The sequence below is a fragment of the Ictidomys tridecemlineatus genome (assembly GCF_052094955.1).
Source record: "Ictidomys tridecemlineatus isolate mIctTri1 chromosome 12 unlocalized genomic scaffold, mIctTri1.hap1 SUPER_12_unloc_3, whole genome shotgun sequence".
Lineage (NCBI taxonomy): Eukaryota > Metazoa > Chordata > Mammalia > Rodentia > Sciuridae > Ictidomys > Ictidomys tridecemlineatus.
The window spans coordinates 24,973-52,161 of record NW_027520961.1 but is presented as its reverse complement, the minus strand read 5'-3'; the positions used below and the strand labels follow the sequence as shown (position 1 = coordinate 52,161).

At 37.9% G+C, this 27,189-nt stretch overlaps 1 protein-coding gene across 1 annotated transcript; it reads right to left on the bottom strand.

Moving 5' to 3' along the window:
* Nucleotides 1–8,673: 8,673 nt before the first annotated feature.
* Nucleotides 8,674–15,723, bottom strand: LOC144372306 (tyrosine-protein kinase Yes-like). The gene is made up of 3 exons (XM_078035689.1): nucleotides 15,550–15,723; nucleotides 13,945–14,076; nucleotides 8,674–9,242 (listed from the first exon to the last, which is right to left on the bottom strand). Exons 1-3 carry the CDS (start codon nucleotides 15,689–15,691, stop codon nucleotides 9,034–9,036), a joined length of 483 nt encoding a protein of 160 aa, XP_077891815.1. The 5' UTR covers nucleotides 15,692–15,723; the 3' UTR covers nucleotides 8,674–9,033.
* Nucleotides 15,724–27,189: the final 11,466 nt, after the last annotated feature.

Here is a 27,189-nt window from a genome sequence, read left to right as displayed (position 1 = left end):
TTCTGTTATGATTTTGGTAAAAAGAAGTTAGTATATTACCCTGATACGAAAACAAAGGTTACAAAAAAGCTACTGGAACTAATATTAGGTTTAACAAGTTCACAAGATACAGGGTCTATTTATTTAGGGTGAGGGATTGAACTTAGGGCTTTTCCAATTTATATTTGATACACTAGTTATCAAGAATTGGAAATTGAAATAAGAACTTAATACATCAAGTCAGGTGTGGTGGGGTGTGTCTGCTGTTCTAGCTATTTGAGGGTCAGAGATAGAAAGATCACTTGAGTTCAAGGAGTTCAAGGCTAGCCTGGGCAACGTATTGAGACCCTGTCTTAAAAACAAAATCAAAACAGACAAAAACCAATGCCTCTTACAAGTGCATAAAAAGTATGAAATACTTGGGACAAATTTAACAAAAAAATATGCAAGATCTGTATACTGGGCTGGGGATGTGGCTCAAGCAGTAGCATGCTCGCCTGGCATGCATGCGGCCCGGGTTCAATCCTCAGCACCACATACAAACAACGATGTTGTGTCCGCCAAAAAATGAAAAATAAATATTAAAATTCTCTCTCTCTCTCTCTCTCTCTCTCTCTCTCTCTCTCTCTCTCTCAAAAAAAAAAGTGTTCCTTCCTTTCTTCTCTACTTTCTTCCTTTTAAAAAAAAAGATCTGTATACTGAAAACTTTTTTTGCTGAGCAAAAAGAAGACCTAAACATGTGGAGAAATTTCATATTATTGGGAAATTCAGTATATATTTGATGATATGATGCAATGTAATTGAATCTCCAGAAGGATTTTTGTTTGTTTTGGTGGTACTGGGGATTGAACTCTGGGGCTCAGGCATGCTGGGCAGGCCCTCTACCACTGATCTATATCCTCATCCCCTACTCAGGAGGGGTTTTAAACAAAGGTTGACATTTTAGTTAATTCTAAAATGTATATGGACAAAAATATGTGTGGAAATTTAAATAGCCAGTTTTCAAGAGGAACAAAGCTGAAGAACTTAAGCTATTTGATTTCAAGACTTACATGAAAAAATTTCTAAAAATGGAATACAAACTAAATCTAAGAGTTAAAATGATAAGACTTGTAGAGAAAGCATAAGAGAAAATCTGTGAATTTTTGTAATCCATGTTTTTTTTTTTTTTTTTTTTGGTACCGGGGATTGATCCCAGGTGCACTCAACCACTGAGCCACATCCCCAACCCTATTTTGTATTTTATTTAGAGACAGGGTCTCAGTGAGTTGCTTAGCACCTCACTTTTGCTGAGACTGGCTTTGAACTCTTGATCCTTCTGCATCAGCCTCCTGAGTGGCTGGGATTACAGGATGCACCACAGCACCCCATTAAGCCACATTTTCTTTTTTTTCTTTTTTTTTCTTTTTAATATTTTTTTGTAGTGCAAGGTGAGCACTCTACCGCTGAGCCATAACCCCAGCCCCAAGCCATATTTTCTTATGATACAAAAAGCATAACAGGAAAAATATGATAAATTAGACTTCATCAAAATTGTTTTCTTGTGTAAAAGTCAGGGTAAAATCAAGCTGCGGATTGGGATAAAAAGATTTGTAAAACATAATGTGACGAAGGACTTGTACCCAGAATGCTGAAATGACAACTCACTACCAAAAAATGGGTAAAATGTTTTAGAGACACCTCATCACAAAAGATACATGAATTTGGGCTGGGGTTGTGGCTCAGTGGTAGAGCACTTGCCTAGAACCTGTGAGGCACTGGGTTCAGTCCTCAGCACTGCATGTAAATGAATAAATAAAATAAAGGTCCATCGAACAACTAATAGAAATATTTTTTAAAAAGATACATGAATTCAAAATATGCTTAAGACTCTTAATATGTTAATCATTAGGGAAATTAACACTAAAACCACCATAACAATACTATATCTACCAGAATGGTAACAATTAAAATGGCTAGCAAAAGCAGGTATTGACAAGCATGGGCTCTCATACATTGCTGATAGGAGTACAAAATGGCAGACTCTTCAGAACACAGGTTGGCAGTTTCTTAGAAAAGTTAAAGTTAATTGCACCATACAACTTGGTAATCTTACTCCAAAGTATTCAAGAGAATTTAAAGCCTACATTTACAGTAAAAACTTACACTTGAATATCCATAGCAGCTTTATTCATGATAGCCTTAAACTGGTGAAACATTCACCGAGCATATGGATGAACCTCAAACGTATTATGCTAAGTGAAAGACATCAGACATAGTGATTACATATTATTCCATTTATCCATAGTGACAAAGTACTCAGTGGTTGCCAGGGTTAAGAAGTGAATGGAGAAGACTCTAAAGTGACATGATGGAATTTTCTGGTATGACAGAAATGTTTTATATCACAATTGAATGGTAGTGGTTTTGTGACTGAAATATTTGTCAACTTATCTAAATGTGCACTTAAAATGATAAGTTTGGAGCTGGGGTTATGGCTCAGCAGTAGAGCGCTCGCCTCCCACATGCAAGGTCCTGGGTTCAATCCTCAGCACCACATAAAAACAAATAAATAAAAGTTATAAAAATGGTGAATTTTATCATATATAAATTATAAAAAAAAATTTAAAGTTCTCTTAAGGATCCCTCAACCTCTTTGAATTTGCTGATTCTAAGTTTGAAATCTCTGGAATTGTACTTGAAGAATTTCCTCTTGTATTTTCTTAATACCTTTTTTTTTTTTTTTTGGTTCTGGGGATTGAACCCAGGGTTACTTTACCACTAAGGCACATCCTCAGCCCTTTTTGAGACAGTGTGTAACTAAGTTGCTGAGGCTGGCTTTGTGATCTTTCCTGCCTCAGCCTCCTGGCAAGCCATTCCAGGCAAGCATCACTGCACCTGGCTTTTATTTTCTCTGGACTAGGTTTCTTTAGGCTCTAAGAGTTTCTTAAAATTTCTACCAGGCTGGTTCTACCCTTTTCTAATTTCTAGCAAGTTAAGGACTACAGAAATAACCAATTATTACAGTTCAGATATGAAATGTCCTCCAAAGGCTCATGTGTTGAAAGTTTGGTTCCCACTCCACTACAGTGGTGGAACTTTTCAGAAGTGATTGGATCACAAGAGCTCTAATCTCATTAATAGATTAATCCATAGCTGAATGGACTACTGGGAGGTGGTGGAACTTGTAGGAGTGGGACATAGTTGAACAGAATGGATCCTTGGGAGTGTGCCCTTGTGTTCTACATCTTTGCCCCAGTCCCTTCCTCCCTCTGCTTCCTGTCATTGAGGTGAGCAGCTTTGCTCCAGCATTCTCTCTTTACCATGATGTTCTGCTTCACTGTAAGCCCACAGAGATGGGGCCAACAACTGTGGACTGAATCTCTGAAACCATGTGCAAAAATACATCTTTCCTTAAAATTGTTTTTCTTAGGTATTTTGTCACAGCAAGGCATATATTCACTTGCCATCAGTTCCATAGTATATTCCCTAGTTTTAGGAGACTAAAGCTTCCTTGAAAATAGTACAATTATTAGTAAATGGAATTTGATAATCTTTAAGGAACACATCACTTTAAATATTAATTTTTATTAGGATAACTGTCAATCATTTTGGCTGCCAACTTTTACCTCTTATTTCTGCCATTCATATTATTAAAAATTGTCTAGAGGCACTTTTTTCCTTTGCATTTTCTAAGTCCTCCAGCTTCCTCAAATTAACTTGACCTTTAAGGTTTAAGTGAAGCTCTTCCATGTATGAGTGTTATCCAGTGTTCCATCAAGGATCTCTGAAAAGTACTTAATGAATTTCTTTTTCTCATACTCAATCAGCTTTTCTTTTTGCTGAATTGTTTATTTCTTCACTGCTTTTAAACTACGGCATGAAATCTACCCTTTCTTGTACTTAGTAATTCCGTTTCTGACCCATAACTTGTGTACCCCATTTGAAGGAAGGAGTAAGAAAGACCCAGCATGCACCTTAAAATTGAATATTCAGCATCTCTTTCTAAGAGATCTGGGGCCCCTTTTTTGACCAATTTTAAGGGGCCCATTCTTGCAAATAATTTTTACACACCAAGATATATATTTTTCTTTTTATACCATTTCTTTTTCTTATCACCTCTACTTCCTATTCCTATTGTTTTCATCCATGAATTGAATAATTCATTCATTCTTTAATTGGAGTGGTACAGCTAATCAAATACTCTAATGGAGTTTTATCAGATTAAAAAATACATAAATGTAATTGAAAAATACTTTTTTGCTATTGTACTGAAAAATTTGCTGTTTTGTTTAAATTGCCACTTTTATAAAAATTGAGTTTTCTATTTTCTACTGATACCTGTGACAAATACCAGTCATGGATTGACTGGAATAGATGGCACACTCAAACTAAGGTAAATCAAAGATATTTATAAAGAGGTGGGCAGAATAGGGGAACAAGGACTCATGCAGTAAGTGTAGTTAGTAACAAAAACACTGTCAGATACAGAACTGTAGCTACCAGTCTCCAAAAAGACTGTATGAGAGAGGATGTATTGAGAGGAATCTTCAGCATTCCAAAAGGAGACTGTATGGGGGAGGATATATTGAGAGGAATCTTCAGCATTCCAAAAGGAGATTGTATGGGGGAGGATTTATTGAGAGGAATCTTCAGCATCAGCCCAAATTTACAGGAAGGGAACCAGAGGAATAAATACCTTGACCTTTCTTTCTAGCTTCCTCTTACCTTCCTCTTGTTTACTTGGCACAACAGGAATCCAGAGAGCAAGGAAATAGCCTAATAAGTACTGATCAGCCTTCCAGAAGTAGGGCAGTCCAAATGGTGAGGGAAAAGGGATGAATTTGACACACGTTGCAAATTTTTTTCCCTTGCTTTTGGTACAGGGGATTGAACCCTGGGGCACTTTTTACCACTGAGCTACATCCCATCTTTTCTTATTTTGAGATAAAGTTGTTGAAAGTCTCACTAAACTGCTGAGGTTGGCTTTGAACTTGTCATCCTTCTACCTGAGCCTCTGGTTGCTTATTTTAATCATGAGTATACCTTTCTCTATTAATAATTTGAATCAGGACTATGGTTGCCAGTGACAAAAACTCAACTTGATGTAAACAAAACAAAACAAAACACAAAAAAAGAGGAGAGTATATACTCTGGAGGAAGGGAAGAGAGGAGCTGATTTTGAGGAAATAAATACTATTGGGCCTTATGCACCATCTCTGCATGTTGGTGTCTTTTGTAACAAGATAGGGATCTGGCTTTAGAGCAATGTGGTCAGACACTGGATGAGATTCTTCTTCTAATTCCTGAAAGAAAACTTGTAGGACTTAACTATAAGTGAAGATTCACATAAATGGGTTGGAAAGACTGAGCTGGAAGAGGCCAATTCTTATTAAACTAGTTTATAAACAATGCAATCCCAACCAATATCTCACCTGAATTTTTTTGGAATGTGAATAAATGAAGTCTATGCTTTATCAAGAATTTATCAGGAAACCAAGATTAGAAAAAAAAAGAAAAATGAATACAAAAGGGAAGCTGCCTTACTGATTATTCAAATGTACTACCCAGTGAAAGTAATTGGAGGTTATGTGAAAGGCAGAAATATTAAGTTAATTTGATAAAAAAGATGTTGTAAATATGTATATATTCAAGGAAGAAAGTCAAATGAGGTGTGAATAGATGAACCAATAGATTGGTGCTGGAAAAATTAATTATATGGGAAAAAGTTGTTAAATCATAAAGACACATTTTTAAACTTAAATAACTTCCACAAGAATTGAAATTTAAAAAACAAAATCATAAATTAGAATATAAATGACATGAACATTTAATTTGGGGTGGATTAAGTGTTTTCTAGCATAATAAATAGCTTTGACAACATTCAAATGTACAACTTAAATGTCAGAAAGTACATGTAAAATTAAAAGGCAAACAGCAAACTAGAAAACATCCGTAAGCTGAGGAACTATTACATATTACAAAAATAATGAATGTTTACTGAAGGAAGCATGTGTGCTGATTTAATGTTATTTTTTGAAAATCAGGAAAAAGGCCAATAACAATTTTTGATGACATGATAGTAATGGTAATTAACACAATTACAATACTGAAAAAACATAAATGCATTTGATTGGCCATTTACAATTATATAATTTTATTTTTGCTAAACCTGTAATAAAATAATTGCAAAACACACATGAATATACAGATTTTAGATTTTTAGAAAATTAAGACCTTTACTGGTCAAAAGTGGTCATTCTGTTCCCTTCACATAGGTTGTAAATAGCTTCACTCAAATTACTTAACATTTTTCTATGTAATACACTAACTGGGAATTGAATCCAGAGGTGCTTTACCACTGAGTTACATTCCTCAGCCCTTTTTATTTTTTATTTTGAGAAGGGATTTTGCTCTAAGTTGCTGAGGCTGGTCTTGAACATGCAATCCTCCTGCCTCAGCCCCCTAGGGTTGGTGGGATTTACAGGTGTTCCCCATGCTGGTACTATTTTAAAACAAGAAAATATTTGTAAAAATGTCCCTCACCTGACATGGAAAACTAACCACATAGAATAGGTTCAGTAGTATTCTAAACTTAACAAAGAACTGATTTAACTCTGTTCAGGAATTACAAGTAATTGAACATTTTTTCCCCAATGGAAGAATAAATTCAGAACGTATCAATTTTTAAAAAATTAATGAGAAATATGAACAGCAATTGAAAAGATATGTAGGTGCATTCAACAAGAATTTTTATTTCATTTATCCACAAAACAATATTGCAATACTTTATAAAAATATTAAGTTTTAGGCTACTATTTATTAAAAAAAGTGTTTGTGCTAGAAGGCTGTTTTTGCCAACTCCTTTTTTTTTTTTGGTAAGGGTTATATTAAGACATTGAAGATGAAAGCTGTTGGAAAAAAAAATTTTTCAAATGTACAAAACTGTTTTTCTTGGCAATTTAAGAATACATAACAATTTAAACTGAATACACATTAAGTTAGTGTTTTATCCTTACTATATAACTGTTATCATTAGGAACTATTTCATTTAGTTAAAATCTAATGAATACCATCAAATTCCTGGCATATTTTTCTGATCAGAATTAGTACATGATTTTTGTTACCCTTTTTTAAAATACTTAGAAAAATTACATCATAGTTCACATAAAGCCCTTTAAAAAACAAGTCACAGGTTGTTGATGTTAAGGATAATAATGAGGGCACTCTTCGCAGGAATGCCCTCTAGACACAGGGATTAATACTAAATAGGTTATGTCAACAGAAAACACAACCATAATTTTTAGTACCAGAACTATTGCCAACTTGCATGAAATTCATTTGTCACATTTTAAAATGATTTGAATTTGAACATATAAACCATGGCACAGAATTTTAAATTTAATGATTAAGTCAGGTTAAGTGATGATAGTTAAAACTGAAAATATGGGAACCTGATACAGTGTTTTAAAGTGAAACTATAGTACAGTATTTCAAAATACAGATACTAGACTTCTACTTATCAGATTCAGTTTTTCCTTTGTTAGACTCTTTAGCCAGTAATGCTGCTATTGAAATTCATTCTTGGGAATTTTTTTACAAGTTAAAAAAAATCAGCTTTATTTTGTATTTTCACTTCTGCACTTTAAATGGGCAAAAACTGTCCCCTTTTAATGATTGTTATTGTGCAGAATAAATTTTCCTCCCCAAATCAACTATATTCTAAAAGGAAAAATTGATAATCATTAAGTATAATTAAAAAGTGGAAATTTAAACATGGATTTGAAAACTCTAAAATTGTTCTGCATAAAAATTATGTCACTAGAATTAGTGTGAAGCCTTAACTTCACTATTTTGAGGATGTAACTAACACTCACTTAATGTGTATGTTAAGAAAATTAGTTTTACAGTCATACTTTATAACTCTTGAAGTCTCAGAAACAGCTAAGTGAGGAGCTTTGAGTGCCAGCAAAGCCATTTTGCTACTCCATACAACAGCATTAAATATCACATTCCACCCCTCTTCCTGTAAAACTTTCACATTTTCTTTTCTTATATTTTTTAAATACATTTTCCTCTCTTAGTCTATATTCAATACAAGCAAAAGTGCGTTCAAGTCCCTGATCTAGTGATATTTTCTATTTGTGGCACCCATCACCATAAGAACATATTAGCAAATCTTACAGTACCAAGTCTATTTTTAAAAATGGACTGCTTAAATTCTGGGTCTCACTTTTCATGCTAAAGATTAAAAGATTTCCCCTTCGATTGGATAATAAAATTTCAATTACATATTGCCTTTGGGAAAAAATGTAACTTTACAAAAGATGAGTTTACAGTTACTTTCATTTTCCTAAATGTGAATTATTTCAAAAATGAACTGAGAAATTTCTTTTTCTACTTTCCAGTTCCATGAATCTGAGTATGAACATAGTGCATTAATACTTTCAAATTCCACTGCTGAGGTCTAACATTTAATCAAATTTTAGGTGTTAACCTTTTTGCTTTTGAAAATTATGGTCTATTTCCAAGCAAAAGGAGGCATCTGTTAAGACTTATATCGACTGCTTCACATAGGAAAAAAAAAAAAAACCTTGAGAATAATAAACACAAAAAAGTCTTCAAAACTGGAATGGAATCATTTGGTCCCACAACGTTCCTTAATTTTAGATTTTACTATGGTATAAGATTTTACCTCTCAATTTTTGTCTATAACAATAAATAATTTTCTTTTTTAACAATCTGAGTTTGGCGAAGAAAAGAGTAGCCTTGTTGTGCTTCCTTACCATGCTATTACCCATACTGTTCATTATATTATCCCTAGATTTTCTTTGGACCCTGAAATAAGTTGGAAAATTCATCATTGGTACTTTAGATTTTAACACTCGGGAAAAAAAGTGGTTTTGTGCAACCATATCTGGAATTCCAGTTTACCATTAAAACATGCAGAGTGAAGATTTTCTTCTTTTGATTCCTGTACATAAAGTGAGGAATTCTACACAAGTCTTTACATTTTGGCAGACTTATGCATATAAAATAGGCTACTAGGTTATAATCCCCAGATTACAATCCAGATTATAAATTTTCTCCTGGCTGGTACTGTGGCTCTGCAGCAGTGAAACAGTCTTCCAGGAAGGACTGGATATATTCAAATGTTGGTCTTTCATCAGGGTCCTTCTTCCAGCAAAGATTCATCAATTCATGCAGAGATTCTGGACAGCCTTGAGGGCAGGGCATCCTATATCCTCGTTCCACCTGTTCCAGAACTTCATGTTTTACCATACCTAACACACAACATTCAAACGTTAAAGAAAAAAAATCCTAAAATAATGATCCTAACCATCACTAGCAAAACAGAATAAATCCCCAACCACTAGCTGTATATCAAGGTATATTAAGTTTATTTAGTAAAAGATTCTTTTAATAAAAAATACAATTTAGACATCAGAGTATATCCAGAGAAACTTAGAAAATGCTAATCTATATTTAAACATGTTCAATTTTTAATTCTGCCTAAAATTTTATTTTCAACACTAATTTCTTAAAAAGTCAATCCCATTTGGTTAATGAGAATTCAAGGTACCATTTTGAAGTAAGATAATTTCTGATATTAATGTTTAACAATGCCTAACTTGGGCACACTTGAAGAATGGAGGCCAGATGGTGTCTGAAAGAACTTTCAAATAGGAATTCCAAGAATTTCAGTCCTGGTTTTCCTAAATATACTAACTACATAATTATATTGAGTCACCTCCCTGAAACAGTTTCCCTTATCTCATATATCTGTTTGACTTTCTTCTTGTTATTACATACAGTTCCTTTCTTCTACTCCTTTGTAAACTTCCCTCTTCCACCACTGGCAACTCACTGCGTATTGGCAGAGGCTTGGCTGTCTCACCACATTAGCAAACAAATCATTCCTCCTATCTCCCATATCACCCCCTCTTTCCTGCCTGTCCACAAGGCAAGCTATTTCTCATATCTTCTGCAATATTAAACTGTTAGCAATGAGATTTTTCATAGACTATGATTCCCTTAAAACAATGTAATGAGATTAAATTATTATCTCTATTTCTATTTTTAGTTATAATATGAGGAACAAGTGATTCTTTAAAAAACTAAAAAAAATATTAAAAGAAACTGCATAACTATTACTTTGGGGTCCAACACTTGAAAAAGAAGTTTTCTGTGATTTTCATCTAGGTAAGCAGATTTTAATAACTGAAATCCACTATATTTTACCCAACACAGAAATATAAGTAGAAGTTCTTTGGGAGGAGGAACAAAGGAGCAGGTACTTAAAATTCAATGAGGGCTTACTTATAATTGGTGAACTTTTCTCCCACTTCTATGCCTTTTTAAAAATTTTATGCTTAACACATTGTTAATATTAATCAATCTAAATAAGCCTGAACCTATACAAAAGTAACCTTCCATTACCAATAATTCTTTTTTTGTCAGGTGCTAAAGAATAAACCGTGGACCCTGCTCCTGCTAAGCATGTACTCTTACCATTAAGTTATATCCCCAGCCCTAATTATCAATAAACTCTTTCATTCAAAACTTTACCCTTCAGAATTTTCTGACAATCACAACTAATGAATTATTTTATGACAACAGTTATATAAGTACAATATGGCAGAAATGGCCTCTGGTAGAAATACTATCATCTTTAGGGGCCTGGGATTGTGGCTCAGAGGTAGAGCGCTCACCTAGCATGAATGGGGCACTGGGTTCGATCCTCAGCACCACATAAATATAAAATAAAGACATTGTGTCCACCTATAACTAAAAAATAAATATAAAAAAATAAATACTATCTTCAGGAAGAGAATTATTTCCTGTAAAGGAATTTCTGAATTTCATAATGAAATACAACTCCCTGAACATAGCACAGAGTTCTTTCTCCCCGATATCTCAGTAAAAAAAGGAGATAGGAAGATTCTAAGATTGTTAATATTTAAAGGGAAATATTTAGCACTCTGTCAATAAATTTAAATATTTCATACTTGTTTGCCTTTGCCACGGTTTATTACAATCCTACAACAAGACTAGCAAACAAGCTGTCACTTTACAATGAACAGTCTGCTTTGAGAAGAGCTTGCAGTGGATTGGTCTGTGTTACACGTGAATCCTCTTCAAATCATCCAAGACAATGATGCTTATATAGTGTCTTTTGCTTCTTTTTAAAGGCTGGCAGGCTGAGAATTGGGGTGTAGCTGAGTGGTAGAGAAAGTCCTCAGCATGCACAAGACCCTACACTGATCCGAAGCACCATAAAAAAAAAAAAGACAATCTACAAATTGTATTTGGTTTTGTCTGAACATTTAATTTAACCAGGATATCCTAACCATATTAATTTTTTATTATGTATTTTGTAGCTATGTAGTCAGATGTAAACTCATTTTGGAATTTTATTCTTCCCTGTTGACCCTTTTCTCATCATGAATGCCCCTTTCTATCTCTACTAATATTTCTTGCCTTAAAGTCTACTGCTACACAGGCTATCTTTTGCTTAGCATTTATTTGCACAGTATAACTTTTTCTGTCCTTTAAAATCCAGGCTTATTTGTCATTTAATTAAAATGTTTAGTGTACTTACACATTATGTAATTATGGACATAGGTAGTTTTAATTTTACCATTCTGTTATTTATTTACTTTTTTCCCATCTATTTTTTCCTCTCTTGCTTTATATTTTGAGCAAGCAAGCAGTTTTCATATTTTCGTTTTACCCTCTTCTTCTAGCTTTTGTTTGGAGCTAGGAATTGAACCCAAGGCCTGGTGCATGCTAAATAGTACTCCATTGCACCCTAGTCCTTTTCCTAGCTTTTTTCTTTACCTTTTCTTATTATATTAGTGGTCACTGTCAAGATAACATTTCTTTGGTTTATTATTCTTCATTCTAAATAAATACTCTGATGCTTTCCAAACAATGAAAGAAACTTAGAAGAGTCACCTGTTATTCCTTTACCTCTGCCCTGCCCCCTGTCCTCTGTGTGGTCATAGAATGTATTTTTTCATGCATTATAAAATCAGAAAGATACTTTTATTGTTGGTGTTTTAGATCAGCAGTTTTCAAATACTTTGAAGCCATCATTTCATTCTTTCCTGGTTTCCATATCCTGACAGAGTTAGCTACTGTGTAGATAATATACCACACATCTCTATGACTGTTTGGCTTTGATTTTAAAATTTGATCATGATATAATTATTTGAAATTTACTGAGTTTGTTTTAATTTATCCTGCTTAAGAATGACTAAGTTTATTAAATTTGTGGGTTGTGTCACCTCCCTGCACTATCAGATTTATAAAGTTTTTGGCTATTATTTTTTCAAAAATTGTTCTTCCACTTTTTCTCTCATCTCCTTCTGGGACTCCAATTACATATAAATTAGACCTGAAATTTCACTATGCCCCACTTTATTTCATTCACTTTGTTCTATTTTTTCCAAGCAGTTTATCTATGCATTACTTTGGATATTTTATATTACTGTACCTTCAAATCTACTAATCTTGTCTTCTATGTCCATCTAATGTGTTTTTAATTTCATAGATACAGTACTGAAATTTCCATGTGAATCTATAAAAATTCCAAATGAAACTACTTAACATGCTGTATTTGTTCCTCCAACCATATTGCATGTAGAGAAAGCAGAGCTAGATTTTATCTAGTGTTATGATTTTACCAACAATACTGAGAAAAGGCAAAGGAAAAAAAATTGTAAATGTAAGGCAGAGATTATAATGCTTGACCATGAAATTTAAGGGGTATAAAGGATAGCTACCAGTGGTAGACTCAATGGATTGAATATCCTGATAGTATGAAGAAATTTCTGTGGTTGAGGTAGAGACAGCTGGCAAGATGTAAGTTGACAGTAGACATATTAAACTGCAATTGAGAGGTGAGCAGTTACTGGTTATGTTAAACCGTTAAGATATGAATAGTGAGAAGATTACAGAGGAGGAGGAGGAGGAGGAGGAGGAGGAGAAGGAGAGTTTAAGCTGCAAGAGACTAGGGCAACTGACATATGTATTAAGATGGCCATGAATTAAAGTATGAATGGAGTTTTAATAGAAAGAGTGATGGGGAGTCAGTATTAAGTGAGGAGAACTTGAATGATATCAGCAAATAATAGCAAAAGGGGAAAAGTGGGAGATAAAATTTGATGGCATTAGCTCTAAAGTTGAAGATATTAGAAAGGAAGGATATATACATAAAACCCATAGGAGTAGCATAGCTATTTTTCCTGAAGATTGGATTTTATATACTTTCACTCTCAACTATTAGAATATTTCAGTAGAAAAGTTTCAGAGGCAACAGAATAAACAAATATTCAATTGTCACTGAATTTCAAATAAGCTAAAATTTCCTCTTACCCCAAAAGCTTATTTTTAAGAGACAGCCATTTTAATTTTTTCTCCTTTAGTAATGACAGATACATTTATTGTCAAAAAAAGTCTATTGAAGAAAATAGGGCAAATATATACAAAAATACATCAATCACACTAATAGAAAAGAACAATTACCTGGGGTACAGCAGGATATTTGTGATATGCTTCTGATCTGAGATAATGGTATGGATAAAAGATACTTGTGGAAAACATTCTAAGGAGAATGCTAAGATGGACCTCAGGCACACCTCCCCTGCACTATCTCAGGATTGTGACTCTTATGGTTGCTGTCCATCCAATGCCAAAATAAACAGATGGGGACTTGGAAAAGGAGAAATAAAGATCCTCCTTTTATGTTTTAGCTCCTAACATACTCCTATTAAAGTCGTGATGGGCTGGGTGTGGTGGTGCATGCCTATAATCCAAGAGGCTTGGGAGGCTGAGGCACTAAGCAACTTAGCAAGATCATATCTCAAAAAATAAAAAGGGCTGGGGATGTGGTTCAGTGGTTAAGCACTTCCAGGTTCAATCTCTAGTTTAAAAAAGAAGTCACTGATGGGATAACCAAGAGCAAATGAGATGCAAACTTACCTGGATATGGCACTCTCCCCTTTGTTACCAATTCTGTCTGTAGAATTCCGAATGACCACACGTCAGACTTTATTGTAAATCGACCATAGAGTGCAGCTTCAGGAGCCGTCCATTTGATTGGAAATTTTGCACCTAAAAACATATTGGCAATCTTGTTTAACTGTTTATTAAAAGTCTATCTTTGTGGGCTGGGGATAAAGCTCAGTTAGCAGAGTGCTTGCCTTGCATGCACAAAGCCATGAGTTCAATCCCTAGCACAAAAACAAACAAACAAATAATTTTTAAAAAATCTACTTTTATAACTATAGTAAAAGCAGTGCTAATCCTTTGTCAATATCCTTACTATATACATCATCAGTGTCAAATTCTAACAATAGAAGAGACATGAGGAAAACTCTTTAATTTTTGAAATTTATATTAAAATGAATCACATTTCTTCCTTATAGTACTGATTTTAAAAAGGAAGTTAGTGGAAGGAACAGAACATCATTCAAGAAAATACAGGTAGAGGCTCTAGTAAGTAAAAAATATGGATCATAAAATCTGTAACTTTTAAGTTCAGTCTGGCACCCAGCAGATCTTCTAATTATGTGCTGATAAAGGAATATTTTATTAGATTCTAATGGCTACTGATTTTCAATCATAGTTTCTTTTCAATTTTATAATATATTTCTGGAAAATTTTATTGTGCCATCACTTTTAAAAGCTCACATTAATTTACTCCAATATTTAGTGCATACTTTTATGCACAGGCATTATACTAATCATTATGGGTACATAAAAACATGAATTTATACACTTATAATGTTAATAAGTTTATGGGTATCTTGAAGTTACTTATACATGTATGCATAGCAGTATAAAATAAGTTCTTTAGATTGTTTGGCAAACAGAAGATCAGTTTTCACTAGTATAATCACAAAGGTCTTATTAAAAGATGTTATTGGGGGTCCTGTACAGTACAAGATGTTTAGAGGCCTGGCCTCTACTCACTAGATGCCAATAGCAGCCTCCACATTGTAATAGCCAAAAATGTCTACAGACATTGTTAGATGTCTCTTGGGGCTGGAGAGTGACTGTCCCTTGATTGAGAACCATTAAGCTAAGGTAAGAGTTTCAAAATTCATGAGGTTTGTTAAAGAAAAGAAAGAAATTTTTTTAAAAAATTTATTTTTTGATATGCTAAAATAAATGTAAAGAAGCTATTATTAATTATACTTCAAATGCAAAGAACACCTAGCCAAATCCTTGCAGGAAATAACTATCAAAAAATCACAGCAGTAGGGCTGGGGATGTGGCTCAAGCGGTAACGTGCTCACCTGGCATGCTTGTGGCCTGGGTTCGATCCTCAGCACCACATACAAACAAAGATGTTGTGTCTGCTGAAAACTGAAAAATAAATATTAAAAAATTTCTCTCTCTTTAAAAAAAATCACAGCAGTATTCATTATATATAATTTTATGAATAAAATCAATGTTTTTGTGACTCTTCTGAGAGGACCTGTAATTATTCTTACTCTATAAAACTGCATATTGAAAAGAGTTTTAAGTGAGAAAAAAACAAAGGACAATAGATTACAAGCATTTAAATAAAAGTACTCTTACCTTGTCTTGCCGTGTATTCATTGTCTTCAATTAATCTTGCTAAACCAAAATCTGCTATTTTACACACAAGATTTTCTCCTACAAGAATATTAGCAGCTCGAAGATCTCGGTGAATATAGTTCATTCTTTCAATATATGCCATACCATCAGCAATCTTGGAAAGGAAAAAACAGATACATACAAAACATGATGCAGAAGGAACCAGGGAGAAGATAATTTTGGTTAATGTTTAATAGATCACTGGAAAATCATATATCTCAAAAGGAGATGATAGTAACAGGCATATTACTTAGGAGCTAGTAGGTAAAATAGAAAACACTATAATAAAAATGCAGGCTAAATCCAGCTTTTAAAAATTGGACACATCCTCAGCACAACCACCAAAAATCTAACACCTTTTTTGAGGGTACCACTCAGTGTATCTAGTAATTATTAGCAGCTCAATGTCCTAATGTCTTCCTGTGTCAGTGGTTGGGAGAAAAGATAAGTCACAGGGTTATTTAGAACTTCTGGATAAAAGTCTATCAAAGTTCGCATCAGGCACAGCCTAAGATGTCCTGTAAGCACAGGTGGAAAACAGTAAATGAGCTTGCAGCCTAACGTGGCCTGCAAACTGTTTTTATACTGCCTGAGAACTAAAAATGGTTTTTCTATTTTTAAAGAGTTGTAAGGAGGAGGAGGATGGGGTCTGACAGAGATTGTATATGGCTCCTAAAACCTAAAACATGTACCTGACTTAAAAAAAAAACAAAAACAGGTTCAGATACTCTAACACAGAGTATCTAGAATTTTGACCTCAAGGCCTGGCATATGCCAGTGTTATATGTATAGTTCCTCTGTATAAAGTTCCTCTAAACTGCCAGATTCTGTGGCCATGTGGAAGCTCACTGAGAAGTAAAAGCTGCATTACCAATTATGTCAACTGAGTTCAATAAAAGGCCCTTCTAACACCTATAATATATCTGAATAGAAACATTATACTTTAATAAAACAAAAAATTCAGAAGAGTTAAAAAAGATTTTTTTTTTTGGGGGGGGGTTCCAGGGACTGAATCCAAGAGTGCATATTAACCATTGAGCTATAATCCCTAGACCCTTTTATTTTGAGATTGGGTTTCCCTAAGCTTTTGAGGTTGGCTTTAAACTTGTGATCTTCCTGCCTTGGCCTCCTGATTCAATGGGATTATGTGTGTACTACTCTGTCTAGCCTAAAGAGACTCATTCTTTTTTTTTTTAATATATATTTTTTTGGTAAGGAGCATGATATTTAGATGTTTTTTACTTTTTTTTTTAAGTTGTAGATGGACACAGTACCTTTATTTATTTATTTTTATGTGGTGCTTAGGATTGAACCCAGGGCCTTGCATGTGCTAAGCGAGCACTCTAATGCTGAGCCATAACCCCAGCTCAAAAGACTCATTCTTAACAGCATATTGCCATTTTAATTCTTATTTAGGACCATAGTAAATAAAAAATTCAGCATACACTTTAGATTTCTAATATTTTCTTTGGAAGACTAATCATCCATTTTAATTTTCTTTCTTTTTTTTTTTTGTACTGGAGATTTAACCCAGGGCAATTTACCACTGAGCTACATTCCCTGAATCCTTTTAATTTTTTCATTTTGAGACAGGGTCTCACTAAGTTGCTGAGAGGTTCACTTAATTGCTAAGGCTGGCCTGGATCTTGTAATCTTCCTTCCTCAGCCTTGGGAGTTACTGGGATTACAGACATGAGCTACCATGCCCAGCCATTTTAATTTTCTCAGATTTATCTGTTGAAATATAAATAGATTTTGTATCTGTGAAAATGCTTTCTAAAGGGTCATAATATATGGGATAGCACTGAACTGGGAGTTCCATAGCTAGTTTTAATATGTTCTGCTATGAACAAGTTTTGTAAATTTTAAATCCCTCTGGTCTTTAGATACTATATTATTTGTAATACTAGGAGCTCACGCTGGATTATCTCCAATGTTCCTTTCTGTTCTAAAATTTCTTTACTTTTCTACATAAACCGTATTATTTAGGTAAGATTATTCTACATTTTAAATGTTAACTTTCAATTCAAGTTGATATATCTATATGCAAATACCTGAGCAGCCACATCGACCAGCTGTGGAAGCTTCAAATATTTTCCATCTTCTTCCTTAAGGAAATCTAGTAAACTTCCTGTAAGAGACAGTGAAATATCCAGGGAAAATAAGTAGATTTTACATTAAGATTGACATAAATATTCCTCTACCCCCAAATAACCAAACTCTAACAAAATTTCTCAACTTTTTATTTTAAAAAAAGTTTCTTTTGTAGTTTTGAAATTTCTGAATAATTACCTCAAAGATTCTAGAAAAGACCACTAAACTGAAATTTATTCTCTTTATAACACATGAAAAAAAGGAAAAATGTACCATTTTCCCTTTCCCTACAGAAAATGTCATCAAATTGGTGTCATTCTTTCCTGCTTTGATCAAGATTCTAAGTTTTATATCCCAAAATATATTTTTTAAAAAATACTTTTTCGGTTGTTGATGGACTTTATTTTATTTATTTTTATGTGGATTGAACCCAAAGCCTCACATGTACCAGGCAAACACTCTATCACTGAGCCACAGCCACAGCCCTCAAAAAATATAACATTTTAAATCAATATGATTCAAGAATTCAGATATGGTTATAACTAAATGAGCTGCTGTGGAAGTGCTGGCTTGACCAATGTCTCTTAATTTTAGCAGAAATTATAATGGAACAGCAAAATACTATGAATACAGCAAAGTGAAAAGCCAGGAAGAAATGTCTATTTGTTGCCTCTCTCTATCACTAGTTAAAAACATACACATGCTTCAATTTAATAAAGAGAAACCATCAGACAAATCCAAACTAAGATTTATTTTATAAAACATAAAATTGGATTGTTTTCTTAAACAACAATGCTGTGAAACAGAAAGTCAGAGGAATGGCTCCAAGCTCAAAGAGACAAAGAGAAATTACAACTGAATGTAACAAATGGCCAGGAGATAGGAAAAAGAAATTCCAAGTAATGGAAGCAAGGAATGAAAAAAATCTATCTGTCCAAAACAGTGGGTTTACACTGGAGCACATAAGGCAATGAGTCTGGATGTATTATAGGGGCCAACTGCTAAGCTAAAAACCAAAATGGGGAATTTCTGAGTTTCAAAACTAGAAAGGACTTTTGTTATCTGTGAGAAGAGAGTCCAGTGAGTCCCTGAACTTCACCTTGAGTGTAATCATGGAAGAACTATGTGGGGCATGGATCTTCAACAGTCCCCAGAATAGCTAAGGGAACAGGAGAGACGGGTGGAGAGGTGATGAATTTTTGAGTTCCAGACCATAAACTTTGGGTATTATATTCCTATATTAAAGATTTCCCCCATCTGATGAGATGAGGCAGGACTAGAAATCTGATTCTAATCAAGCACTGAAAGCATTTCAAATTACTTCATAAAATTAACTAAGTAAATACAACCAACATTGTAGTCTTTTTGTACTTTGGAAGTGTAGTGACATCACTTGGCCCACAACATATGTGCCACCCATGAGGTGGGTCCCAATTTAGCCAGGGTTCACCTGCTCCCTCCCTTCAGCCTTGAAAACAATCCAGGGTCCAGGTAGAAACAACCCAAGATCTCCTCTGTAAGGCCCACATCTCCCCCATGGTGGAGGGCCATGCTGGTTGTGTCTAACCTCTGCATGGAAATAGTCACAGGCAGGTCATTCAGCAGCTCTTCCTATGTGAGCCCCTCTAGGGTGCAGAGACCCTTGGAGAAGTGAGGTTACTGGTGACCTTGAAGGAGAAAACCTGAGGGTGCAGGTAGGGAGACACAGTGGTTTGAGAACATGAAGACTTGGTTCTTCACCATTCAGGTCACTGAGTGTGGGGCCCCCAGGGCAGGTCCTCCCCTATGCTGGCCTGCCTTCTATGGAAAGTGCCTGGCAGATGTGATGGAGGATATTCACATGGGGAGATGATCTGGAATTAACCAGATGGATCCTAAAGGTGTTCTCATAAGAGAGCAGGAGATCTAACATGGAAGAGGGGAGGCCATGTGAACAGGGACATAGTCACTGCGGGGATGTCGCCTCAGCCAGGGGAGGTGCAGCCTCCAGAAAGTGAAGACTGTGGGCTTGTGCAGGAGCTCTGCAACCAGTGCCTTGGGCCTGTCCCATGGAAAGAGACCCAGCCTTCTGCACTCCAAAACCCCGAGTGTCTCTCTGCTGTTTTAAGCCAACAGCTTTTTGATACTGTGTTATGACAGCCCTAATCAGATGACACAAATAGGGCTTAGAAAACCAAGACTGAAGGGTCTGAGGTCATTTATAATCTCATTGACTTTCTAATGCTGCACAGAGTGGATAGAAAGAGGCTTCACTGCTGGAACAAGTGCACATCTGCCCACAGTGTGTATGATGGCAAGCCAGAGCTCACTGCCTCACAGGGAGAAGACAGGCATGTACACAACATGGCCTGGGGATGTAGCAAAGAGAAGGACTTCACTTCAGATCAACCCACATAGAGACAGGAGGACAGCTTACACCTACATTTCCTGCTGGCCTGTCCAGTGGGATTCTAAGGGTTATGGGGAGTCAATGATGTCCTGGGTGGTCTTCATTGGCTGCAGTTGTATCTTTGAAAGTTATTACTATTGTTTTCTGTGTTCTGATTTCATGGTCAGCACTCCAGCTCTTGATTTTAGGGGGCTGAGCTTACAGTTATGGGTCTAATATTCTGTTGGTTTGAGGATTTTGGTTCTTTCAGGCTCAGGGTCAACCTTAGGTCAGACTTCTAGGTTTGTCCCAGTGCATGTTCTATAAAATATCACACAACAGCTAGAGATGAGACAGTTATTTGGAATATGAGCAGTAGGGGAGAGGACATAACTCCACTCTGATTGGAATGATTATGAGGCAAGGGCATGTGGATGCCCAGGAGAGGCAGAGAGCAAAGAAACATGAGGAGGTCAGTGAATTTGGCTGGCATGACCAAAGCCAGGATTCTGCCTCCAGTGGAGTCCTGGAAACAAAGTTCCTATTCCTTTGATGATTCCACTCATGACAAATGCACTCGGGTCCTTGAGGGATGCTTCTGTGTTGCAAAAGGCTTACATTTGCACTGTAGGCCTTAGTGGTACCCAGGAGAAGGCTTGGCATAGAGCAGGAGCAGGCTCCAGAGAATTAGGTGACACTGAGGACTTTCAGTTAAGAATGAAAACACACTAGGAATATCTTATGTAGTGTCTTCATTCTAAGATATTCAGGGGTGCACAAAACAGCTCTGGGGATTTTCTCAAATTTGTGTGTATATCTCATGGTTCATGGTATGGTCCAGCTGCAGGCAACCTTGGAATCTTTAGTGTTCCATTCACAGATGAGGGGACATTCACAGGATGGGTCATTTGCCCAGAGCCACATGGAGAGATGGGTGGATGAGGGGGGCTGTCAGAGCTGACCCCAGCCTGCCTCCTGGGATGGCCTGAGACCTTCGGCAGCCTCCTGGTGGAGCAGCAGCTGGGTGAGATTGATGTCTTTGAGGTGACAGAGGAGGCACATGCCCTGAAAACAGCACAGCTACTGGCAGAGTAGCCTCTGTCCAGATGCACAGGCACCATGGTCAGGGCAGTGAGAGCCAGCAGGAGCTGGGAGCAAGGCCTGGTTTGTGTTGCTGCCAGGCTGAGACCTGTTGGTCCTCAGGCAGGTGCTAGAGAGGATAGAGATCCTCTCTTCTGGGACAGAAGGAGGGAAGCTAGAGACATGGTCCATTTTAGGATTCCACTAGCCTTCAAGTCAGAAGTAACATGAAGACCCTCAACTATCAACAGCAAGCAAGTGTTCACTCCATGTGCTTTGACTCTGATCAGACACCAAACAGGTGGACAACATCATGTGCAAAGAAACATCACATGTCACACACTGAGGATGAGGGTCCTCCTTCCTCATGAGTCAGATGAGCAGGAGAGAGAGGAGCCCAGCAGGTCCATATCCATGAGATTGGTCCTGAGGCTGCTCCTGCTCAGGGAAGGTCGAGATTCTGAAGTAATATTCAGGGACTGTCACAGGGAGACACATCACCCTGGTCTCAGTGGCTCTGATAGTAAAGATGTGTCCTCTCAATGTTCTGCAGCCTGAAGTTCCAAAGTCAAGGGGCAGAAGATGACAGCTTTGTTGTAGGCTCTCTTCCTTGTGCTCCCTTCTTTTCTGTCCTCACAGGCTTCTCCATGTGGCCTGAGAGAGATGGAGAGGCTCCCTGGACAGAGAGCTCCCTGGACCTCTATTTAGGAGGACATGGTTCCTGTGGGATCAGCCTCACCTGGATGACCTTGTTTAACCTCCATCCCTTCTTATAGATTACTTCTTCAAACACACCTACAATGAGGTGAGGCATCAACATATGAATGGGGCAGTTTTACTAATTCTAAAGAAGTGGCCTTCGTGACTATGTGGAGGGGTACAAAGGCAGGGCTGGGCATCCACTCTCAGAGCACCAACACAGAGAGATTTGTCCACACCTAAGCTCCCAGGCAGGTCCTCCACATATTCCTGGCCACACAGAGACCCCATTAAAGCCTGGGGATCTCCCTGTAGGTAAAGGACAGTATCACTCTATTACTTACCTAGCATTTCTAAGAGCAAGCTTCTCTTTGCAAATTGTGGTCTGTTCTGACATCTACTGGTTGACTATTGGTATTGCATTTCACAGGATCAGAGATGGTACCAAGGGGGCTTCCTGGCATCTTTTCTTTCTTCCTGATGGAGCTCATTCTATTGCTTCCATCACCAGAGGGATTCTGTAGAGAACAGAAAATTATCCCTCCTCTGATGCAGACATCAATTGAAGACAATATCAACAGATCATTTTATATTCAGAAGACGTAATAGTCCTAGGACAATAGGGTCTGAACACTTTGATCCAGGTGAGAAGCCACAGGTGTGGATTTACAAAGGCTCCTGAGGGTTGCAGAACAATACTGTCAGAGGTGGCTGGAACCCTTTTATCCTGGTCTAGATCTGGCCATGCATCCCCATTCCCATCATCCCAGAACCCTTCCAGAGCAGACTCTGGACCACAGCAGCTATACAAGCTGAGGAAGGACAGGATTGTGCCCAGTGGCTGGGGAGATTTGTGTTCTGAGCTGCAGCTCCATGAAAGACCTTGTGAAACTTTTAAACCAACACTGACCGACAGAATCTCCTGCCATGATAAAGAGATCTGCATCTGAGCTGTCCCATTTGGCAGCTGTTTAGCCACACATGGCCTGGAAGATTCAACATGGGAAAGAACCAAGTGCAAAGGAAATGTTCATTGTAAAATTTAACTGAATCTGAGTTTATAGAGTCCCTGTGGCTAGTGTGCTCCACATGAGCTGAGTAGCACAGCTCTAAAAGCAGCATCAGCACAATATCTGTGGCCACCAGGATGCTAATTTACAGGCACACATTCTGCCCCATGCCATGGCAATAGTGATGGACAGTGGCATCCTCAGCCTCCAAGCTGCTATGTCAAGGTTGATGTCACTGCCAGACCCATGGTATGGGAACAACAGGGAATCCTGGGACTAAATGGATACCTGGTGAGCCAGGCTGACCCGAGGTCTGTTGGACACTGTCTAGGTACATTTCCAATCTGTATCTGCTATTGTGAGTACCAGGTGTCCCCACAGGACCATGAGCTAAAGGCTTGAGCACAGGGTGGTTCTGTTGGGAGGTGCCATGGACCTTGAGGAAGGGACCTTGGTGACCCCAATCTTTTGTCTTCCTGCTCCTCTTTGTTTCCTGGTTCCTGAGGTAAGTGATTGGCTTTGTCTCAAAACCTCCAATGATGTGCTGTTTCTGCCCAGGGGTCAAGACAGTGGGGCCATGTGGCCTTGAACAGGAACCTCCAGAAATGAAGCCAAACAAAACTGTCCTCTTTGTAAGTTAATTACCATGGTGTTTCATTATAGTCATGTAAAATGAAGTGCAGCAAAACTGGCGGAACTTAGAGAGAAGTTGCAGGAGCTCTGGAGATTCGTGTGAACACAGCCTGGAGGCTGTGAACTCTGGGCCTTCTGTCCCTGCCCTGTACCTGCTTGCCTTTGCAGATATCCTCAGAGAGGGAGGTGGGAGGACTCCCTTTCCCAGGGTCTGCAGAAGCCTCCCAAGTCTCAGGAGGCCATGAGAAGACACAACATGGAGCACACACTTTCCAGCCACTCTCCCCATCTGAAGGCCTGAGCCAGGAGGATTCTCTACTGACATTGTCCAGAGGAAAATGGAGTGAGTATCCACCTACGTCCTGGATAGCTGAGGCCACTGCCTCAGGAGGTGCATCTGGGGATGTGATTCAGCTTTTAGTGTAATAAGCTCCTGGACCTGGCTGAGAAGGTGGATTGGAAGGAGTTTCCGTGTGGGTATCACCAGCCGAGCCTCAGACAAAAATGTATGCTGGGTGTGTTTTTCCTATTCAGGAGATGACCTTACATCCTTTTATGGAAAGAAATACAAAATGCAAAAAATCTATTGTCTATATCCACTAAAATATAAAATTCATTACAATATAATTTCTTCTGAACATCAAAATTATCTATATCACCAGCTGGTTTGGCTGGCCACCTCTGCTGGGTTCACCAAGTCTGGCTAGATCCATAACTGAGAAAATGGAGAAAGAAGCATACAACACACAGAAATACCTTTTTGAAATCCAGGATGGCTCTCTAACTTAGGGGTCTGTTGGAAAGAGAGAGCTTGCACCTGGATTCTTTATGTTTATAGAGGGGGCACACTAAAGGAGGTTCAATCGAATATTTTTTCCAAATAAGGCAGGAGGTAGGAATCGGAAGGCTGAGCCTGGCTTCCTGATGTCTGAAGTCAGCAGCTTGATTGACATCTTGGAGGCCACACCAATCCCAGGTGCTATGTGGGGGTCATGGGCAGAGTGAGGAAAGGACACAGATTGCTTCAGCCCAACCAGAGGCACTCTCAGTCCACCCTTATGTCCTCAGTGCTCACAGCTCACACACAGCCCACGGGTGTCCCAGCACATCTACATGAACTTTTCATTTTACAGAGACTGTACTATTAGGGTTGAGCCTAGAAACATAAGATGAATACAAGGACAGCAGGTCTATTTTCTTACTTCCTTAAGAAGACATATATTTTTTTTCTTGCTTTTGAATGTAAAACTTAAGGTGGTCAATTTACTGAAATAGAAAATTGAAAGTTGTATCTTTGAAGTGGCAGATGGTCCAGTAAAACACAGCTTTGGTGAACTACTCTATCAGAAAAGATAAAGCATGGAATCCCCAGGGAACTCCTGGAACAGAAGGTAAGGTCCATAAGTGCTTAAGTTTTGCTGCCTGGATGATCAAGATACTTGTTCCCTGAGTCAGAGGCTGAGTCTCAGTAGGCCAGGGTCACCAGAGGAATCACATTGACCTACACCTACTTTCAGTCAGACACCTCAGAAACCCTCAGTGCATCTGTGTGTGGTCAGTCAGAGTTCTCCAGAGAAGGAAACCAACGGGAACCAGAGGACTGTGTATGTGGTCACGGGTGTGGGTCATCTTATGAGAATTTCATACACAGTTTTCAGGAGGCCTAGCAGTCCCACAATAAGCAGTGGGCAAGCAGTGGACCCAGGAGACCCAATGGTGGGATCCAGCCTGATGTCAGCAGATTCCAGGTCCATGAAACCCTTGTTTCTGGGCTGGTTCCTCAGCAGAGCAACACCAATGTAGACCCAGTCAGGCAGCAGGGGTCCTTCCCTACTTCCAGGAAGGTGGGCTGTGTTCTATTAGGCCCAATTGTGAGGTCCTCCCACATGAGGAAAGGCAGGCTGGCTTAATTCAGCCCACAAAGTCAAAGGCTGATCTGATCCAAAACCCTCATGGGCATTCCCAGGGTATGCCAGATCCTTGGGCACCTTATAACCAAAGTAAGTGGACACAGAAGCCTGATCATCACAGTTATGAAGTGAGTGGCCATTAACCCAGCTGCTACAAATCTGCCCCTTCAAAGTGTCTCCAAGCCACTCGTCTCGGGGTCCTCATCATGGGTTGATGACCTCGTAGTTAGTTTACCAGGTGTTGAGCTTTGAAGACGGCATCTGCTGAAGGTCAGTATTGCACAAATGTTGGTTGTCACCACTATAACAGAAGCTCCACAGGGAAAGATGGTGTTGGGTTTTTTGTGAATGATCAAAAAGCTATGCAAATTATCTGAAATGCATTAAGTAACTCTTTGTAAGAGTTACTCAGCTCTAGACCATTGTTCTACACATGGAGCAGTATCATTCCCCTTCTTAAGTTTTTTTTTTAATTATTATGATGAGTTAAAAATAATAGAACTTTTGATGTTTTAAACATTTTAAAGATACACCTTGTAGCACATCTGTTGTAAATAACGTTGTACAATTATCATAGCTATCTATCTCTGGAATTTCAGGTTAATTTTCTTATAAAAGTGGGGTCACTCAGTGGAAATCTTCCTGTGACTGGCAGAGTGCTCCTCACTCACTCTCTGTCTCTAGCTCTCACCCAGGTGTAGTGTGTACCAGGATCCTCTTCCTCCCCAGGCTTAGTGATGCTCTGCCTGATGTGCATACTGCTGTAGCTGACCTCCTCAGCCATGCGTGGGATTTTTTTTCTGTTCCCCTTTGGCTGTTGTGGATGATGCTATGAACAGAGGTATAAAATGTGCCCAAGGCTCAGCTTCCCACCTCTGGAGCTTCCTCAGAAGAGCATTTACAGGAGGCTGTGATGGTTATGAGTTCAACACTGCAGGAACAGCAGGCTGTGTCCACTGTGGCTGGACCCTTACACTTACAGCGTGCCCGAGGCTTCCAAGTAACACACACCCTGCCTAAGCTTGATGATTAGGTGGAGTTTGAATAAGTCGTGCTAACTCTGGTGCCATGGGATCCCACAGAGGCTGCAATCTGAGCTTCCTAAAGATGAGTGATGCTGCACATTGTTCATGTATTTATTAGGACTTTGTGAGTCTGATGCACTGTTGGATATGTTGCCAACTTAACTGGGTTTGTTATAGAACTGAAACTCTTCATGTATTGTGAGCATCTGTCCCTTACCAAATGCTTCACTTATGCTATTTCTTTCAGTCTCTGGCTTCTTTTTCACTCTGTCCACAGTGCACATAGATGTGGATTCAGTGTGTGTGTGTGTATGAGTGTGTGTGTGTGTGTGTGAGTGTGTGTGTGTGTGTGTGCATGTGTGCGTGTGTGTGTGCGTGTGTGTGTGTGTGAAGAATCCTATTTATCGTGTTTTCTTTTCCTGCCTGCACTTTTGATGTCATTTCCAAGAACTCGTTGACAAGTTGAAAGCCATGAAGCTTCCTTCTGTGTTTTCTGTTTGAAGTTTTATTGATTTTGAATTTTAATTTAGATCTTTCATAAATTTGGAGTCAATCTTTGTGGAGGTTTTGGGGTAAGGTCCATCCTCCTTCTTTTCCAGTGGATATTCAGTTTTCTGATCACTGTTTTTCAAACAGTGTCCATCCCTAATTTTTTGGCTTGCTGCCCCCAATGAAATGAAAGTTGTCCACACAGAAATCCTTTTGTATCCCATGGATCATATATGTGCATTTGAACCAGCACCAGAGAGTGTTGATATGAGGCATGAAGCAAATTTTGAAAG

Bases quoted from the DNA above. Each gene is read 5' to 3' on its own strand.
- LOC144372306 (XM_078035689.1), bottom strand. From the start codon at position 15,691: ATGGCATATATTGAAAGAATGAACTATATTCACCGAGATCTTCGAGCT. The intron at 14,077-15,549 runs GTAAGAGTACTT...ATATGTTTTTAG, and splicing joins TGAATACACGGCAAGACAAG to GTGCAAAATTTCCAATCAAA. The intron at 9,243-13,944 runs GTAAGTTTGCAT...GTTGTGTGTTAG, and splicing joins GGGGAGAGTGCCATATCCAG to GTATGGTAAAACATGAAGTT.